Below are 22,393 nucleotides of genomic sequence, written 5' to 3' on the forward strand. Positions count from 1 at the left end.
TTGGATAATTATTGGTATTGAATTTATTAGATAAAATTTCAGCAAGTGGAGGCCATCAGGTTTATACTATTTTCTGAGAAAAACATCCTGAATGCAGATGGTGTTCACTACTCCAGAGAGGATAAATGATAACTCACTGAAAGATGCTCTTGAGTGAATTTGTAGTGTAAAAGGATTGAGGCAGAAACGGAATGAATAGCATCCGTTAAACATGATATGTGTTGTGCTGTCTGCACATCAGTCAGCTCATTGTATGAACTCGCAACCAGGGCTTTCTTCATGGCATACTAATGGGCTGCATTAAATCTCATGAAGCTCTCCTACCAATTCTGAGAAAGAAAATAACTCCCAGGGTAAGCACTCCAATCATCTTATCCTTTAAGAGTCAGGACAATTTGTTCTGAATATTCTGTCCAAATGTGAATGTATATATGAAAATATGAACTTCAGGACAGAGGGGTCCAAATTTTATGTAAGCTGAAATAAAAATTGCCATCCTGCTTATTGAATGGGTTGACAGGCCTGAAAGGTTGTTAGGCAAGATTCACTTACTGCAGTTTTCTTCGTCAGAGTTATCACTGCAGTCGTTCTGACTATCACAGCGCCAGTGGTCTGGAATACAGTTGTTGTTCTTACACTGGAATTCATGAGGTCCACAAGTTTTTTTATCTGTAATGAAAGAACCCACAATTGTATGCTTAGTTTCCAGCAAGACATTCATACAATGGTCTAACTGCAATTTCAGTGCATAGCATGTCAAAAAAATGTATAACATATCACATCTCATCAACCTTAATTCAGTTACTGTCTAAGATACGTTCTGAGACCACTTGACCTTTTGCACTTGTTCCATGTTACAATTGGGTAATTAGAAATCAATTAATCCAACAAGCAATGTTTACACTAGTTTGTCAGAAAAAATAATGTCAACATTGTCCCAAATTCTCCTTTTCTGTCTGATACCCATTCTCCTTTCACTTCTATATAATGTAACAAACTAAATTATTATTAGTAAAACTGATGTCCCTATCCTGTTTCAAAAATCCTTACATGCATAGAGTTTATAGTTATATGTTATCCATATACAGCTACCTGTTCATCAACATGTATGCAACTTGCCTGTGGTTAGCTTCATATTATTAGTCATTCCTGGATATGAACCACTCATAAAATTATTGTAGGTTAGATTTTTCCTTTGTTTAGTGGTTTTGTTTAATTGGATATTTTCTGAATTTTCATTTCAGATGTTATTCCCTTCTCTCATTACCACGCACCCTCCCATTGCCTCCATGAAGCTGCTCCCTCTCCCAGACACCCTCTTTCACCTCACTGCCTTGGCATTTTCCTACACTTGGAAAATGATCCTTTACTGGTCCAAAGTCCTCTCCTTCCATTGATGTCAGAAAATACTCTCCTCTGCTGCATATGCACCTGGGGTGTTGTGTCTTTCCATGCAAACTCATTTGTTGGTGTTTTAGTTCTGGGAGCAGTGGTGGGTTTGGATGGTTGATAATTTTGTTCTTACCATAAGGTTGCAGACCCTTTCAGGTCCTTCAGTCCTACTTCTAGCTCCTTCATTGGGGTTCTCATGTTTAGTCCAATGGTTAGCTACAAGCATCCTCCTCTGTATCAGTATGGCTCTGGCAGAGCCTCTGACGTGCATTTATATCAGGTTCATGACGGTTAGCTTTACTTGGCATAGTAACGATGTTTGGGTTTAATGGCTGCATATGGGGTGCATCCGCAGGTAAGGCAGTCTTTGGGTGATCTTTCCTCAAAGGCCTACTTCTCTATTTTTCCCTATATTTTCTCCTGTGAGTGTTTTATTCTCCCTTCCAAGAAGGACCGAGGCATTCACCTCTGGCCTTCCTTCTCTTTGAGCTTCATAAGTTCTGTGAATTGTTTCTGGGGTATTTCGAGTTTTGGGGCTAGTATCTGCTTATCAATGAGTACATAGAATGAGTGTTTTTTTTCAAATAGCTTTTAGCATTAGAAACATTTAATGTTTCTGATATGTTCAGATTATTTTACCTGTATAAGTATAATGACTTATTTCTAATATGGCTCTCAAGGATAAAGTTAAATTACTTTATTTTTTACACACATATATATGAAACATAATATAGTATGTAAGTAAAATTATATATATATATATATATATATGTGGAATCATATATATATATATATATATATATATATATATATATATATATATATATGATTCCACAAAAGCTTTTATAGAGCTGTGACCTGAATCTGCTAGGTGAACTCAGCTGAGAAATATCCTTCTTGTGGCATCAAAGTCATGATCACAAGCTTGTAATTATTAAACCTTTTCAGAATTTAGACTTCTGAATTTGGGATGCTCAACCTGCTTCCATACCTTCTAGAATGTGTACAACAGTAGAATGTCGAGAAGATGCCGTACTGTACAAATATTCAAACAATGACCTGAAGTCTAAGAAGAAATATTACTAAGACTGTGACTATACCTAAAACTGACAGAACCCTTTTCAAGTTTAAGACTTTCTGTAACTTTGAATGGCCTGGCAAATGATATAACAAAATCTATGTTTACTCCTGATTTAGAACTTTATATAAGTTGAGTTCAAATTCTTGTGCAAGAAATGAGCCATTGGAGCACAAATTTCAACGAGAGTTTCTGTAGAACAAAAAGAAGCATATAAACTCAAGAAGAGTAGACAGCAGAAAATAATCAAACTCAGAGCTGAAATCAACCAAGTAGAAACAATAAGAATCATACAAAGAATCAAAAAAAAACCAGGAGCTGGTTCTTTGAGAAAATTAACAGGATTGATAAACCCTTAGCCAGACTAACTAGGGGTCACAGAGACGGTATCCAAATTAACAAAATTAGAAATGAAAGGGAAGACATAACAACAGAAACTGAAGAAATTCTAAAAATCATTCTATCCTACTACAAAAGCCTATAATCAACAAAACTGGAAAATCTGGAGGAAATGAAAAAATTTCTAGACAGATACAAGATACCAAATTTAAATCATGATCAGATAAACCATCTAAACAGCCCCATAATATCTAAAGAAATAGAAACCATCTTTAAATGATTCCCAAACAAAAAAAAGTCCAAGACTCAGTGGATTCAGTGCAGAATTCTGTCAGACCTTCAAGAAGACCAAATACAATACTCTCCAAACTATTTCACAAAATAGAAACCGAAGGAACACTACCCAACTCATTCTTCGAAGCCACAATTACCCATATTCCTAAACCACATAAAGATTTTACAAGGAAAGAGAGCATCAAACCAATCTCCCTTATGAACACTGATGGAAAAATACTCAATAAAGGCTTGCAAACTGAATCCAAGAACACATCAAAATGATCATTCACCATGATTAAGTAGGCTTTATCCCTGGGAAGCAGGAATGGCTCAATATACAAAAATCCATTAACATTATCCACCATATAAACAATCTCAAAGAACAAACCAACATGATCATCTCACTAGATGCTGAGAAAGCATTTGATAAAATTCAACACCCCTTCATGTTAAAAGACTTGAAAAAGTCAGGTACTCAAGGTATATACTTAAACATAGTAAAAGTAATATACAGCAAACCAGTGGTCAACATCAAACTAAACAGTGAGAAACTTGAAACTATCCCACTAAAATCAGGGACCAGAAAAGGCTGGCCACTTTCCCAGTTATTTCATTTCTGGGCATATACCCCAAAGATATTTTAACACTTAATAAGAATAAATGCTCTACCATGTTACTAGTCGTCTTATTTATAATAGCCAGAGGCTAGAAAGAACCCAGATGCCCTTCAACACAGGAATGGATACAGAAAGTGTGGTACACTTACACAATGTAGTACTACTCAGCAATTACCAACAATGACTTTATGAAATTCCTACCCAGTTCTTCATTGAGTTGGAAAGAGCAATGTGCAACTTCATCTGCAATAACAAAAGACCTATAATAGCAAAATCTATACTCAACAACAAGAAAACATCTGCGGGAATCACTATCCCTGACCTCAAGCTGTATTATAAGGCAATTGTTCTGAAAACTGCATGGTACTGGTACAGAAATAGGCACATGGATCAATGGAATAGAATAGAAGATCTAGAAATGAGCCCTCATGTGTATGGTCACCTGATTTTTGACAAAGGAGCTGTAAACATTCAATGGAAAAAGGACAGCCTATTCAACAAATGGTGTTGGTCCAACTGGCACTCAGCATGCAGAAGAATGAAAATAGACCCTTTCTTATCTCCTTGTACAAAGCTCAAGTGTAAGTGGATCAAAGATCTCCACATTAAACCAGATACACTGAAATTATTAGATGAGAAAGTAGGGAAAACCTTAGAACATATAGGCACAGGAAAAAATTTTCTGAACAAAACACCAATGGCTCAAGCTCTAAGGTCAAAGATTAACAAATAAGACTTAATGAGATTGCAAAGTTTCTGTAAGGCTAAAGACACTATCAAGAAAACAAAACGTCAGCCAACAGAGTGGGAAAAGATCTTTACCAACCCCACATCAGATAGAGGCCTAATATTCAAGGTATACAAAGACTCAAAAAGCTAGACACCAGAGAATTAAACAACCCTATTAAAAATGGAGCACAGACTTAAACAAAAAGTTCTCAATTGAGGAATATCAAATGGCTGGGAAACATCTAAGAAAATGCTCAACATCCTTAGCTACCAGGGAAATGCAAATCAAAACAACCCTGAGATTCCACCTCACACCAGTCAGATTAGCCAAGATCCAAAACTCAGAGGACAGCAGATACTGGCAAGGATGTGGAGAAAGAGGAACACTTCTCCACTGTTCGTGGGGTTGTAAACTGATACAACCACTCTGGAAATCAGTCTGGCGGTTCCTCAGAAAAATGGACATAGTACTACCTGAAAACCCAGTTATTCCACTTCTGAGCATTTACCCCAGAGACACTCCAACATACAACAAAGATACATACACCACAATGTTCATTGCAGCTCTATTTATAATATCCAGAAGCTGGAAAGATCCCAGATGTCCTTCAGTAATGAATGGATACAAAAATTTTGGTACATTTACACAATGGAGTACTACTCAGCTATCAGAAACAATGACTTAACAAAATTCTTAAGAAAATGGCTGCATCTAGAGAATATCTTCCTGAGTGAGATAATCCTGTCACAAAAGAACAGACATAATATGCATTCACTGATAATAGGATACTAACCCCTACAAAGCTCTGACTACCCAAGAAACAACTCACAGACCTTATGATGCTCAAAAAGAAGGAAAGCCAACATGGGAAAGCCAAGTTATTTTGTTTTTAATAGCTGAGTAGTACTCCATTGTGTAAATGTACCACATTTTCTGTATCCTTTCCTCTGTTGAAGGACATCTGGGTTCTTTCCAGGTTCTGGCTATTATAAATAAGGCTGCTATGAATATAGTGGATCATAGTCCTTGCAAAATACATGAAGATCAACTCCTCAAACTTTGTTGAATTATGTATATAGCAAGTGTTCTTGGAGAAGGTAACATACTGAAAGCTTAGTTCTAAGGTTGCAGAACTCCAATCCATGTGATTGGATGATGCGGGTGCCAAACTCTCCATAGTACTCATAGGTAAATGGTTGTCAAGAATTGGGTGCTTTTTGAGTAAGTAGATTACTAAGGTCCTGAATTTGAAGAGCACATATTGTCTCTAGCTCCATCTGTGCCTGGGTCTATGGAGATCGGGAGATGGGGCACTTCTTTATTTCTTTACCATTTTGTTTATGTTCTAACCTCATAAGCCTTTAAACAATGGGGGTCAGATCCTGAATCTTTTCCCCTTTTTATGGTTGTTTGTATCTGATCTTTGGCATACTAATGAAAAGGTAAGTTGTGGAGCCGCTGTAGAGATTGTCAGGGATGCTTATGTTTTCAGACTTCTAACATAAGTGAGCAGGAAGTGACAGTGTGTCTGGGGAGGGGTTACTCTCTACTCCACAAATGCACCATGGAAACTTTAAACTCCAACTGCTAATGAAAAGCAAAGTGATTTAGGTACAATATAGAAGATTAAGTAGTAAATATTCTGATCTCAGTCCTGTTCCTGACTAAGCATTTTAATAAAAACAAACACTATTCCCATAATATCCTAATGAAAGATTATTGTTTTTAATTAAATAAAAGAGAAAAATAAGCATCAGAAAGTTTAAGTAATTTCTACAGTCTTACAAAGAAGCTCAACAGCAAAACAGGACTTTATATTCAGCTAGTGCTCCTGAAACAGTTTGCAGAAGGAATACTCATATTAGAGATTTTTTTCTTCTTAAGAAAGGAAGGAAGGAAGGAAGGAAGGAAAAAAAGAAGGAAGGAAAAAAGGAAGCAAGCAAGGAAGGAAGGAAGGAATGTGTATTTTGTATCGCCCCCCTCAACTTCCTGCCTAGCTAGTATGATTGCTCAGAGACTAATGTATGTCAACAGCAGGAGCTGTGCTTACTGGTTTATAGTATGTTTTCCCTAGTTTATTATTTAAAGACTGGCTTCCAGTCTATTGAATTTTAATAGATACTTTATACACATTAGCTAATAATGAAATATGCTAACGACACTGAAATTCAATTAATTAATGAATAATGATTCTTGCTACTGAAAAATTTGCATAATTATTTTATTTTGGAAATTTAAAAAACCTCTTGAATATGGCTCTATGTATAAACATTACTTTTATTTATCTGTTAACATACATTGTTTAATTACCTTAGATTATCTATAAAAATAAATGACTATAAAAGGATATCAGAATGAGACAGAAAATTAGCAGTGTTACCTAAAATTTTGTTAGCAGCCCCAGGCACAAAAATTCTCCCTAATGAAAATAAAATGTGATCCTACTTCTAGATTGAATTAGTCAATTTTGAATTTGCTCATAATCAACTTAAATTTGTTTTCATATTATGGTATTAGAACTATTATTTGAATTTTTTTAAAAAGATTTATTTATTTATCTTATGTATATAAATCCTCTGTAGCTGTATTCAGACACACCAGAAGAGGGCATCAGATCCCATTACAGAGGGTTGTGAGACACCATGTAGTTGCTGGGATTTGAACTCAGGTCCTCTGAAAGAGCAGTCACTGCTCTTAACTACTGAGCCATCTCTCCAGCTCCTGAATTAATTTAAAAAGAAAGATTTAAGTAGAATTTCCACTGAAGCCATGATATTGGGGAAACTCTAGTTGGTATTTATATGAGACCATGTAGATTTAATTTCAAATATTTAAGCTTCAGCTATAGCATATGTGAAAACCCCTAAAGGCAAACTGTGTAGCCTAGTCAAACAATTAAAATATCCCATGATTGCATGTAAGCATTATATTACATATGTGTGTGTATAATCACCAGATATACTACTTATAACTTGAATGTTTTATTAGTGTGATAAAGCTTCTTATAAAAGCAACTTGGATAAATGAAGGAAGAATGTAATTGACAAACCTTATGAGGGTCCAATTCCTCCATGATCGGAAAGACAGAATGCCAGAGTCATGAGACATCTGGTCACAATATACATACAGGTAGAAAGGAGAAAGCAATGAATGCTGGTGTTCAGTTTGCCCAGAATCTCAGATCTTGGAATAACAATACCAATATTAGGTGTGAGTTTTTGAACTTCCCTTAAGGCAGTCTAGGAAATCACACCCAGATCTTAGGCATGTATCTTAAGGAATTCTTGATCATCTCATGTTGATAATAAATATTAACTAGCACAAGCCTGCTCCTGAACAGAATAATTTTAAGCTATCAACCTCTGCCTCTTGTTTTCATAGGTTCATGACCAACTTCAAAAGTTCCCACATCATCATCATCATTATCATCATCATCATCATCATCATCATCATCATCATCATCATCATCATCATCTTCATCATCATTATTACTTTTACATTTCTGTAGTCCAGTCATTACCCCTTCCTGGTCTGGCCACCCCCAGTTTCTCATCCTATTTCTCCCCTGCCCTGATTCAAAGAGGATGTCCCAAACCCCGCCCACACACATCAGTTTTCCCCATTCCCTGGGGCTCAGATTCCGTAAGGGTTAGGCATGTCTTCTCTCACTGAGGCCAGATCAGATTGGAAGAATTCAGGGTCAGAGTTTTTGACTGTGGATGGCAACTCCTTCTCTTGACTTGATGACTATACAGTACCCTCTCCCCACTATGGGCATTTCATCTAACATCTACAGTCCTGAGAGGCCCTCTCTTACCAGGTCTCTGGTACCTTCAGATGGTCACCCAACCTCCAACACCACCAACATTACTTATTTCCATTTATTCTGCTGGCCCTCAGGGCTTCTCTCCTGTCCCTCCCAATACTGATCATGTTCTACTTTTCCCCTTCCCTTGCCCTCTCCCCATTACTTCTAAGATGTGAAAAATTTAATATCCTAAATCTCTTCTACAACCTGAGGTAATCTTTTAACTGTTATCTTTATAAAACTGTAGAGAGGTTACAAAGATTGTATACACAACAGTATACAATAAACATTGCATTCAGAAGAGGGTGGAGCTACAGGATAAACAGATAAATGAAAGAAGAGAGAGAATTGAGGAAAACTGCCAACTATAACTGCACGTGCTGCAACTGGGGCTGGTGACAGAACCAAACTCAGACACCCTAAAGTCCTAGCATTTTTAATATCCTGTGTTTTTCACTATATTCTAGACTATAGCTTCACAGTTTCCCACGACTGTCTCCCTAAAGACATGCTAGCCCTTTAACACACTATGTTATCTTAATATGAAGCCATTCTTAAGCCTCTGTGCCTTCAATACTAGCACACATCATGTGTCCAAAGTCATGACCTTGTGGATGTTGCTGCCAAGAATCTTATGTTGTAGCTAATTCTAAGTTATTTTTTTCAAATTTAGTAATAACTATTAACAAGGGCAGTGGAAAAAAATTAAAAATTGCCATGTCCAAACCCTCTTTCATACCTAAAATCACAATGACTAGGATGAGATACACATAAAATCAATGTTTCTTAAATAGAGCTTGATGATTCTGTTAAGCAAACACTGGGTATAAAATACATATATGCACACACACACACATACACACACACACACACACACACACACACACACACACACACTCCACAGTGTAGTACTTCACATTAACGTCAGTTTTCACTATGTGACGTGTTTCATCATTAATTAGAAGACTTCAGTTGCAGTGGCACATTAATTTTTCCACAGTTTAGCATCATGACGATGGCAGCAGTATTATAGGATTTACAACTTCTTAAAAGCTCTCCTAAGAGTTGGTCTAACCATCTATCCTATTCTGTTTCACTGCTGCTGCTGCAGTTACTATTATTGTGGTTGTTTTCCTTCTGGTTTCACCTGCTGTCAGAGAAGGAATGTTTTAACCACTCTCCACGCCATGAGAAAACTGTAGTGCTACAGTAAGTAGTCTTTGTAGGTCTGTTATATTCCAGTCTGTTCACTCAAGGGTGGTGTCTCAAAAAGCCCATAATAGTAGTGCCCATAGCTTGAGAAAAAGCTCCCCTATAAACTGAGGGCTACTGCTACAGATAAGTAATCGTAGAGAGTTAGACTAAGGGATTCTAAAGGCAGGCAATGATGTGTTTGCATTTCATCCTGCATTATTTTTGCACATAAATACATCTGAAAAGAAGTCAGTGACCATACAATGATGTCTCTGGGAGCAAAAACTGGAGAAATGTTCTGACAACAACAAAAAAGGAATTTAAGTATATCTTTGACCCAAAGGAATCAATGGAGCATGGAAAAACTGAATTACTATAAGAAAGTAATGGAATCTGAGAGTCATCCACACATAACATATACTTATATGTGTATGGAAGCTCTTCATAAGGAGAATCACAAAAGATTACTGAAAGGAACTAAACAATTTATAGGAAATATAGCTGGACTGTATCCAGTGATTTGAAACCTCAGTTATTGTACTGATCATATTCTTTAGCTTTATACAGAACGGATTCACTAATTTTCACAATTTTATTGTGAGTTTTTGAGGATAAAGAAGTAATTCAAATATCTTTAAAATATTGTTGATGTAGAGTAATTAAATATTATTGAAAAGGAGAATGTCTGATACACTATTTAAAAACTGTTAATAAATAAAATAAGGTATGAAAAGAAATATAATATTGAGTGAATGATTCCAAAATTACAACACATGTTCAATATGTTTCCAATAACAATTCCCATTCAATTTAATAGGAAGTAGAATTTCTTAACAAATATTTTTGAAATTACAAAGTTACTTCAGTTATACTTCAATGTATATCTAAATTATGCTTAAATGATGCCAAGTTTATAAAATTATATTGAATGTAAAAAGCAATTTTATTGTCTTTTGTTAGGCAGGGGTTATAGATACAGAGATCAAAGAAAAAACAGTAGCAGTATATTAAGTAGAAAATTAAGTTGATATATAGTTGTATGTCAGCATGCAACAAGCTAGAGTTATTGTGGAAGAAAGAATTCTATATGAGACCCTAACTCCACCAAACTGGCCTGTGGGCAAACCAAAGTTAGATTTTTTTTTTTTGATTGATGATTTTTAACGTTCTTTTAATTGAAATCGAATTACATCAGTCTATCCTATAGCTTTCCTCCTTCTAACTGCTTTGAGCTAACCTATTTTAAAACCCTCAAAGGAGAGTGCCCTTTACTCTTATGTTTACTTCTTTTCCTTTATGATTGTTACACACATGTATGTATGTATTTTGTATGTGTCTGTGTATACACAAACCTATGTATAAATTAAACCTGTGAGATGTATACATAATTAATATAAGTGTATGAGTATATGTATATACATATACATGTATGCACACACACACACACACACACACACACACACACACACACACACACACATATATATAATAGGATGTGTCTCAAATAGGGTTAGACACTGTCCTGATAGTGCTTTCAATAAGAGCCAGAGACTAACCAAAACCCCAGTACCAGGCATCAGAAAATGCCTTCCTAATGGTTTGTCAGAGTAGTCCAATTGACTCACAAAACAATATAGATTATTGTCATTGGTGGGCCTCTATTGCTGAAAACTGTGCACTTTAGACATGGAACTCAAATGATCTGACAATATATTTTCTGGAGTCTAGTTTTCATGCTTCCAGAAAAGAACTATGTACACTAAGAAAAGAATTAAAGAGTTCTACCCCAACTGCAGCATATATGAACCACTACAATCGAAACATGGCAAGATATGCCTAAAGGTGCAATGAGAGACACTCACATTTTGATTTCAACCAACAATTTGCCTAATTGGACTTAAGGACCATTCAACAGGAGGGAAATTGTGCTTGGTACTAGAAGACCAGTCAGCTTCTCTTGGCTAGTGAAGTCATGCATCTTAGAAAAAAAAAAATCTATAGCTACCCCTTTGTTAGACCCCATGATTCCTTACTAGATCTTATCTGCCCTTTTCTCAGCAAATGGAGACTATCACAGAAACTACAATCGATTGATGAGGAATGTGCGTGGGTACAGCTTACTGTGGGAAGTGCCACACTTGGGTAGGGAGTTCTGCGTGCTATAAAAAGACAGGCTGAACAAGCCATGTTCTTTCCACGGCTGTTCCTCCATGGTTTCTGTATCAGAAAATACAATTTCATAGGACAAAAGACAAGTTATAAGATAAACAGTTCATTTCCACGGAACCCTAGTTAATATATTAAGTGATGTCAGGAAAAGAATATTGTGTGACAGACATGAGTTGGTGTATGAAAGATTGTGGAAAAATCCAGAGTTTTTAGAGCTCAGTGGGCTGTTGCATATATATTTGGGAAAAAGAATGGTGAAGGCTTGGTATGTAAATCCTCAGAAGGAAGTATGATAGTCCCTCGAAGACTTTATCAGGGTTGTTGGTCTAATATTTTAAATTATGAGCCATTAAGTGAAATATGTGCTTGATGGGAGAATTAAATTTCTCTTGTTGTAGCTGAGTAATAAGTCACCTACTCTCTCTCTCTCTCCCCACTTCTTTCTTTTATTGCTTATTTTATTAATTGACATTTCAAATGTTATCCCTCGTCCCCTAGTGTACACATTGTTTGGTGGTTTAATCTCAGAGAGTTTGGGGGAATCATGTTGGTTGATATTGTTGTTCTTCCTATGGGGTTGCTAACCACCTCTTCTTCTTCAGTCCTTCCCATAACTTCTACATTGGATCTCCATGCTTAGTCTGATGGTTGGCTGCTTTCATTCACATCTATATTGGTCAGGCTCTGGCACACCCTATCAGGAACAGCTGTACCAGATTCCTGTCAGCAAGCACTTCTTGACACAAGTAATAGTGCCTTGGTTTATTCTTTTATCTTTTTCTTTTTACAGTTCAGTCTTTATCCTTCTCCCAGTTTACCTTCTGACTGTTCCACATCCCATACCTTTCCTCTGCCCAGTCTCTAAGAGGATGTCCACACCCACAGCCCACTAAGACCTCCCGACTCCCTGGGGCTTTAAATCTCCTGAGGGTTAGGTGTATCTGCTCCCACTGAGTCAACACCTAGTAATCCTCTGCTGTGTATGTCTTGGGGGCCTCATATCAGCTGCATGCTGCCTAGTTGGTATATCAGTGTCTGAGCAATTTCAGGGCTCCAGGTTAACTGAGACTGCTGGTCTTCTTATACAATAGCCCTCCTCCACAGCTTCTTCCAGTTTTTTCCTAATTAGATCACTGGGGTCACCAGCTTCTGTCCATTTGTTGAGTGTAAATATCTGCATCTAACATGTTCAGCTTCTTTTTTTTTTTTTTTTAAATTGGATATTCTTTGCCTTTACGTTTCAGATGTTATCCTCTTTCCCCAAAAACATCCCCCACCTCCCATTGCCTCCATGTAGATGCTTCCTCTAACAACCATACTTTCCCACCTCAGCACCTTGGCATTCCCCTGCACTGGGAAAATGAGTCTTCGCTGGACCAAAGGCCTCTCCTCCACCCGATGTAGGAAATTGTATCCTCTGCAGCATATTGTTGGGCCTTTCGGAGAGCAGTCATGCCGGGTTCCTATTTCTAAGCACACCATAGTATCAATAATAGTGTCTGGCCTTTGGGGCCTCCCCTTGAGCTGGATCTCTATTTGGGCCTGTCACTGGAACTTCTTTCCCTTGGGCTCTTTTCTATTTTTGATCCTGCAGGTTTTTTTTTTTTTTTTTTTTTTTTTTGACAGAGACAACTCTGGGTCAGAATTTTTGACTGTGGGTCTCTACAAGTCCTTCCCCACTGTGAGGCATTTCATCTAAAGTCCTCCTTTGAATCCTGAGAGTCTCTCATCTCCCAGGTCTCTGGTACATTCTAAAAGGGTCCTCCTACCTCTTGAGGTTGCATGATTCCTTTTTCTCTGCTGGCCTTCAGGGTGTCTGTCCTGTTCTACACCTCCAGTTCCTAATCATGGTGTCTTCTTTTCCTCCCTGTTCATTTTCTCAAGTTCCTTTCTTTCTCTCCCTACCTCCCTTCCCATAATTGCTTTCTTCTTCTTCCCAAGTGGGATTGAAGTGCCATCACTTGGTCACTTCAGCTCATTAACCTTCTTAAGGTCTGATGATTACATCCTGGGTATTCTGAACTTTTTGGCTAATATCCACTTACTAGTGAGTACATATACATGTCCATTTTGTTTTGAGTACCTCACTAAGTACATTTTCTGGATCCATTCTTTTGTTGTAAGACATTTGGGTATTTTTCAGCTTCTAGCTATCACAAATAAGGCTGGAATTAACAAAGGGGAACATATGCCCCTGTGGCATGGTGGGGCATTATTTGGGTATATGACCAAGAGCAGTATATCTGGGTCTTTAGGTACATCTATTAATTATTTTCTGAGGATCCTCGGGATTGATTTCCAAAGTGTTTGTACAAGCTTGCCATGCCAGCAGCAATGGAGAGATGTCCCTCGTTCTCCACATCCTTGCCAACATGTGAAGTCACCTGAGGTTTTGATTTTAGCCATTCTAATTGGTCTAAGTTGGAAACTTGGGGTCATGCTAATTTGCATTTCCCACATCACTAAGAAGTTAGAACACTTTTAAAAGTGCTTCTTGGCCATTCTATAACTCTCTGTTATGAATTTTTTATTTAGTTCCTTAGCCAATTTTTTTATTGTGCTGTTTGATTTCTCAGTGGTTTGCTTCTTGAGTTCTTTATATAGTTTGGATATTATCCCTCTTTCAGATAAATCATCTTTGAGCATGTTGTCTACATGATATTTTCTACTAGAGCCTTTAAGATGTTGGCTATTTAGAATGTTCAGATTTATGTTGAGTTTTGTAGCTCTGAAAAATTAATTTCATGCTAATTTCTCTCTCATAAACTGGATAATATTCTTTAACAAGTACTTATGTACATAATTTAATTTTTTTTCAGTGGAAGTGGAAGGATAGATGGCTGCTCTAGAATTTGAGAAAAATAATTCCAATTTTAGCTAATCCATCTGAGATCTAAAGATTTATATTTTGTTTTTAAATGTAGTTTTTCTTTATTATCATGACAGTAACAAGATAGGCTCACAAGTAAAAGCAATGAAAATGACATAATTTTTCTATAAAGAGGTGAATCTGGAATGAGTCAGTTCTAGGGAAACTCAAGTAATGACATTTTCTACATTGCATGTCAATTCAATGTAATTGTCAGTGGGAACTTTCCAAATTTGCATTACCCATCTTCAGAAAGTGTCAGATTGAATTCCATAATGCTATCAATGGATAAGAACTTCTTATAATTTTTATGTTTGAATCTTGTATTGTCGTATTTTCCATAGAAACTGGGTGTATGAGAAAGTTATATTATAGCAATATTTTTATCTTTTGTCTTTATATTTTGTCTACAAAATACTTGCTACTCCCCTCAGCTTCCTCTGCTCACAAATCTGTAGCCTATACAAACTGTTCAGAAATATTTTACAAAGAGATTTGCATTTCAGAATCACAAAGCAGAGGAATCAAATGTCCGTAATACAGAGGCATAGGTTTTCCTTAGTCCTCTGGGAATGTCAGTTCCAGATTCATGTAATAACGGTCCAGCAATCCTACCTCTGTCCATTCAAACAGGTGACAAACAGATAACTTTTCCTTTGTTTTTCCAAGACTTTCTTCGTGTTCTCTGAAAAGAATGCCAAATACATTTTGAGGTAATTAAAATGTGAGCTTAGTTTTTTAATGATGAGTTGATTGCAGCTATGCAGCCTGTCTAACTTTTGACAGAGAGCACTGAATGATTTCACACTTTCTGATGAACAGATGCTCATTGGAATCAGAAGGAAGCAGCAAAGAAGAGAGAGGTAACTGAACATGAAAGACTTGACTGGAATCTTTCTAATGCATAGCATGCTAACTGGCATATATGCATGAAGTGTTCCTTGAGATTTTCTGACTAATTTTTTTCATCTACTCTAACTTGAAAACAGTAAATATATACCACATCAAACTTACAGCTTGCCTTAAGTGTGAACTCATGATTACTGAGCAATAGTAATAAGGCGGATACTTAATAAGCACCTGAAGTTGGTAGATGTAGGCTTCAATACCTTACTGCTAGAGTATGTCAATTTAAGGAATGTGGAAAGTGATGTCTGGCTGGAAGTCTGTGAAAGTGCACACACTAATCTGTTCCCTTGTATCTATTGCCATACTATAGCTCTACTACTCCCGAGTGCTGTGTCTTGTATGTTAAGATTTGGATACAAACTGTCCATGCCAGATTCATATATTAAACTCTGACCTTTGGGCTGGCATAAGCAGTCATTGCAGAGAAAATACTTAATGAGGGATATTTTGCATATGGGTAACTTCCCTGTGGAATTTATTACTTGATTGCAGTATTGGAGGGATTAGAATGTTAGGGAGGTAGGACCAACTTGGAAGAAGTAGTCTCTCCTTCCCTTACCCTCTCCCTCTCTTTCACTTTCCTTCCTTATCTGCCTTCATCCAGCCTAGGCATGCTTTCATGTAGCACAAGTTCCCACCATGACATTTGATCTCAGCATCGGCCCAAATCTACAGAAAAAAAAAACTTTACCACGATGAGCTCAAAGCAAAACAAAAACCCTTTCTTTCCTTGTATTGTTTTCCTTATAGTTCCATTTAATCAATGCTAAGACTCTAACAGCTACACTGTGTATTTTAGAAGCAAAAACAAAGCATCAGTGACTACCTACAGGTTGTACAGTATATGTTTAAGTCAATTATGTAACCTGGATTAATGCCAATCGCATTTATCTTATAAAAAGACAGATGATTAAAGACTTATTCTTAAACAAAGATGCACAGGAATACAAATACAAGCAAGTCATCTCTACTTTTATGTTTTGACTAAAAGTTAAAAATTTTTTGATCATTCTCTCCAATATATATATATATATATTAGAGTATGACAAAGGCATTAGAATCATGTTGGAGAGATACTCAGTGTTTAACAGTACTCACAGCTCCTCCAGAAGGCAGGGGTCAGTTTGTTTTCCAGTACACTTGCCTGCCTAGCTCATAAAATCTCTACATCCAGTTAGACTAAATTTAGTTCCTGTGGCCTCTGATGGCACCTAAAACTACAGTACATACCACTCCTTTCTCACTCCACATAAACATTATTTTAAGAATGAAATAAATCTTTAAGCAAATTTAAGTTTTGGAGAGTTTTCTGACTGATACTTGTTATAAAATTCTGACTACCTAAGTGTGAATGCCTGAACTTACCTAAAAATAACAGGTAAGTTGTAGTATTGCCTGTGCCTGTCACATAGTCTTATATAAGACAGAAGCCAGAGAGTCTAGTACTTCCAGGTCACCAGCCTCAGTACAAGTCCATAAAACAAATTTTCTAGTAGAAATAAAGGAGAAAATGACAAAGCAAGATATCTTGGGCCATCTTGAAATACACTTTTGTGTGTTCATGAATACATACACCACAGACACACACACACACACACACACACACACACACAACTAACACAACCTCCACTAACTACCACAACAATACCCCATCACATACATATGTCTTCACCATAAACCCCTAAATAGACACCACCTGTCACACAGCCTGAGACACACACCTCATATACACACAACACACACACACACACACACACACACACACACACCATCTTACACACACAAACACACCTGTCAACACACACATGTACATCTGAGCATATTCAAGATGCTTTCAACTTCTAAAAAATGTAAGAGTTTCAAACTTTCTCATTAAATACTTTCAGTTTTGTATATAAACATCACTAAAATGATAATATTTTCAGCATCCAGTAATACTAGTGTAGAATATACAAGTTTCTTTCTTACATCTCTTTTGTACTAAATTATTTTAATATCTACTTAAAAATAAATTTTGGGAAATATTTGATTATACATTTGTTTTTTCTCACAAAGCATTTACTATATGTCTAGAAATTAGTTTTCTTTCTTATACCAGAATAACCCAGAAGCCTTAATCCATGTTGTGTACAATGCTAAATAGCATGTTACTTTATATAAGGTTATTGAAAGAAAGTATGGCCTAGCAAATTGTTTGTTGTGCCAGTCTTATTTGCTGGGGACCGACTTAAGGTCTCCAAGTGAGAACACCTTGTATTTTTATACTCTAGTTTACTTAAGTACGTAGAATTCTCAAAGTCAGAATGATATTTTAAGAATCCAAATAAAAGCTCACTAAAATCAACAAAGACAGTTATCAATGGTGTAGTATGGCAGTGTAAGTCCTGTTAGGTAGATCATAGACTATACCTATATATAAACCATGTCTGGGAAACCTCACAGGCCTCACAGACTATACACATATTTAGAGATTATATTTTTTCTGATACACATGATAGAAGGAGCACAGCAATACCATGGTGAGATATTTTGGTTACCACAAGTATAAAGGTTATGATACTTGAAAGTCCAAGCACTTAACTGTTTTTTTTAGATGATAGTTGTTATGTTCATGGCCTTTCTATAGAAAAATGTACAAAACCCTCCTTCAACTCATCCAGAGTCCAGCACAGAAATCATTTTCAAAAACATAATTCTTTTTCTTTCTCTGAAGCATCCAGTTGGCATAATGAATAAAGTATCTTTTCAAGTTATTTGAAGTAGTTGATACTACTACACTGCCTCTCAAATTTTCTTGGTGGGACAAAACATTTCCACAGTAAGCCATTCGGTATTATAGTTTCTCTAGATAGTCTTCGTTTCACAGATTTATTCCCATGCAACTTCAATAACATTTTCTAGAAATCTATCTCCAACGTACCATTTGTACTCACTTTTGTACAGTGTAATTTTGTGACTAAACTTAATATATTTTATTTATGAAAAATGTATTGTTGCCTATGATCATTAGCACAGGATTATGAGCTCTGGGATGTATGTCAAGAGTCGATATAGAAATGAAGTCTGTCCTCACCGACATTATATGTGAAAGGTCAAGTGAGGGACTAGCAACAATTTTTAAAGTTTATAAGAAGCCATGTAGAGAGAAATAAATGGAAGATGGGAGTATTAATATTACTGTAGATAAAATAAAAATAAAAAGAATTTAAACACAAAAGTTTTGGATGTGAGCTTGGCATAGTAAAACATTGAATTATGTTATTTTCTGGGGGACATAGCATCGGAGCCTGAATCAGTATCTTTGAGGAATAATCAGACGCAGACAGTCATGGGAATGCCAGAAAAAACAGGCTAATTAAATAGAGATATCACACTATTGCAGAAGCTAAGAAGTGCTTACTGGAAGGAGCCAGATATGGATTCCTCATCAGAGGCTCTGCCACAGTCATACAGATACAGCGGAGAATGCTTGCAACTAACCATCAGAATTAACACAGGGACCCCAATGAAGGAGCTAGAGAAAGGACTGAAGGAGCTAAAAGAGTTTGCAACCCCATGGGAAGAACAACAATATCAACCATCTGGTCCACTAGAGCTCCCATGAACTGGGGCACCAGCTGTTGAGCGCACATGGGGAGACCTGCTGCTCCAGTTGCATATGTAGCAGAGGATAGCATTGTCTGTCATTGATGGGAGAAGGGGCCTTTGGTCCAGTGAAATCATGTTTTCCCAGTGTTAGAGAATGCCAGGGCGCTGAGGTGGAGGGGGTGATTGGGAGAGGGTGCATCTTCATGGAAACAAGTAGAGGGGGAGGGGGATGAGGGAAGAGGGGGAAAGGGGGAAAGGGGGTAACATTTGAAATGTAAATACAGAGAATATCTTATAAAATAATTAATAAAATAAATAAATACAGATAGCATACAAACTTAATCAGTGGGGGAAAGTCAGAAGGGACACCTGTGGAGGTCTCCTGATGGGTTTTAACAGAATGGTTGGATTCTTTGTTTTAACAGAATTAATAGTTTTCCTGTAGTAAAACTTTTGTTGTCATGGTTTCTTTACTCTCTTCTGAAGTTTACAAATCTAGAAGCATGGCATGTACTGATGAAATGTCAAGTAGGCTACAATGAAGCAAATTAACTTTGGAAAAAAGTAGTGAGAATCTGTGAAACTAAAATCGTATATGGTTGGCCCTTAGTTCTTAAGCTATAGACCTTGTACCATGCTAATGCTCACTGACTTTAACACCTGAACAACAGGACACAGAACTTGCCAACAGCTACCCTCTTCTGTATCATTATATTACCGTAATCCTATAGACTCTGGGGCAGCAAAAATTATGTACATATCAAACGTGTGACAAAGCTAGTTTGTAAAAAGATGTGTTATCTTAATAATTAAACCTCAGATCTTAAATATCTCTATACTGGAAAATAATATTCTTGTACCAAGCACAATTTATCTTGGGTGATTTAAGAGGAACACTACTGTAAAGCCTCCAATGACAAGATTTGTTATTTTGGAATATTTAAATAAATTTTTCCTAATATAACTTATTTTACACCTATATTAACACATTTAAAAAAATGTTCCTTCTTCTCTCCTCTTTCTCGTTACTCATTTATCTGATTTTGTCAATCAGCAAAAAACATGTCCCTTACGTGACTTACAATTCAGCTAGGGACTGCCTATCAATAAATGATCACATTAGCTTTTATCTTATTTCCTCATTGACTGCCTAGTCAGCAAGGTATTGATTTTTTTTAAGGTTCTGCTTACAGTACATGAATGTTCACTTGGCTGTACTCCCAGATGTCTTTAAAAACCTTAATAGTGAACTTCCTTGTTAGATGTCTTTATTCAATTTTTAATACAACTCCTTGCCACCTGTAATAGTGCTGCCCTTACATAAAACCATATTTATCATAGAGATATCAGGCTATGAAAGAAGTGAAAAAAATCCAATGCTTGAGGTGAATATGAGAATTTCAATAAGGGTACCAATAAAATTAACACGTTAATGTAATTATTAGACACAAGCAGAAATCAAAATATATCAAAGAATAATATATAACATGACTAAATCTGAATCAATCCAGTCCATCCAAATCTCTCTTTAGTCAATGGTTACATCACTATAAACAACTAAGAAAGAAGAAAGCTCCACAAATTCCTTTATTTAAGGCAGGTTACTTGTCTACAAAATAAAAGTATTGGGCCATATTGAGTAGTGAAAGTAAAAGTTCACTTAAGTGCCTATAAAAACATGATCATAAGACTTGTTGAGCCCATTAGGGGGGAAAAAGAGACACTGAATAATTGTCCATGTTATTGCCATAAACCAAGTGTCCCAGTGTACATATCATGAACAACTCATCCTCCACATTCCCAAATTTGAATTCTAAATTATTTTTCAACATTTAAAACATTGTTTAGATCCATTATGATACCCCAACTACAAAATTTTATAACAAAACTAAACTTCTTTTATGGGTCATAGGCAAAATAATGTCAACTTAAAAATATTTTATTATATGTTGTTTAAGCTGTGTATTTTAGGAGTTTATAAAATGGATTCATGGTTATACTTCTTTTACAATACAAGATGTTTCAGTATGATTTTCGAAGATTCTAAAATCTGAGAAATAGTCCCAAATTTAAAATTTAAATGCAGGATTTCTTCCTGGCTGCAGGCTCAGGGACCACAAAGAGTACTTATATAAACTATAAGAATGGGTGGTGTCTTGAGATTATGAAAACATTAATCTACCTTTTGGGAATTCAGGGCCCTGGAAGCATAAACCAGAAGCTCAGGGCAGAGGTATTTGTGTCTAGCATGGACTATGCTATGCTTTCTTGGACAATCCTTATGTACGAGCATTTTCACCTAGGTAAGAGACCAAAACTTTACCGAGGAGTCAGTGACACATTACACAGGGATCAGCATTGCTGAGAAAACTCTCTGTATTTTTAGTTGTCAATCATGCTGCCACGCAAAGTTTAAAATTAACTCTAGCATTTTGTGAGCTAACCTTGATCCTGTTAACCCCATGCTTTGCTCTACACAATCAAAAATGTTCCCAGTATGCACAGTCTCAAATTCAAGTAACAATTGTTTTCTGATGTTCAATGTGAGATTGGTCACTGAACAGCCTAGTTCCTTATATTGTCTCAGAATATATATATATATATATATATGACCTATAGCATCAGTGAAAGAAGCTAAGCTTAGCTGGGCTATGAGTAATGTTATTAGTTAATTTCCATCTAGTTTTTCTGGGTGGGGAGTCCTGAGACACCCCCAGTAAAGTAGTTTAAAATGACATTTTCATGTTGTCTATGTGTATAATGCCAGATGGTCAAATATCTTTTTAATGTTTTAATTGAAGAAAAGAATTTTTAATGGAGGAATATTTGTTGTTTAGTATAGTCATTATATTATTAATAATATAATATAAGGTAAACTTAGAAAACAATTAAACTTAAAAAACTAAAAAAATTAACCTGACCATGAGACACAAATGGAGGAGTTACAGAAAGGAATGAAGGAGCTGAAGGGGTTTGCAAACTTATAGGAAGATCAACATTATCAACCAATGAACACCCCACATCAGATCCTTTAGGTCTAAACCACCACCCAAAGAGTACTCATGGCTCTAGCTGCATATGTAGCAGAGGATGGCATTTTCTGGCATCAATAAGTAGAGAAATCCTTGGTCCTATAAAGGTTCCATTCTCCAGTGTAGGGGCATGCCAGGTGGTGAGGTGAGAGCATCCTCATAGAAACAAGAGGAGGAGAGAATTGGAGGTGGTGGGAACCAGGAAAAGGGATAACATTTAAAATGTAAATACATAAACTATGCAATAATATATATATCTCTATATCTATAAATATGGAGAGAGAGAGAGAGAGAGAGAGAGAGAGAGAGAGAGAGAGAGAGAGAGAGAGAGAGAGAGAGAGAGAGAGACTAGGCCCTTGGTCATATGTGGGCTTGATGACCTAGGGTAGGGA

The 22,393-nt window shown here is 36.4% G+C and overlaps 1 protein-coding gene across 1 annotated transcript in view; it reads right to left on the minus strand.

The window, feature by feature from the left end:
* The window catches only part of LRP1B (LDL receptor related protein 1B), a gene marked incomplete at both ends in the record, with an annotated part of 1,929,155 nt that overhangs the window by 139,400 nt on the left and 1,767,362 nt on the right, over positions 1-22,393 (minus strand). The window contains one exon of the mRNA XM_080928219.1: positions 553-669. Within this exon, the coding sequence (XP_080784345.1) occupies positions 553-669 (117 nt within the window). The remainder of the gene's footprint in view (positions 1-552; positions 670-22,393) is intronic.

The sequence above is a fragment of the Micromys minutus genome (assembly GCF_963924665.1).
Source record: "Micromys minutus genome assembly, chromosome: 13".
Lineage (NCBI taxonomy): Eukaryota > Metazoa > Chordata > Mammalia > Rodentia > Muridae > Micromys > Micromys minutus.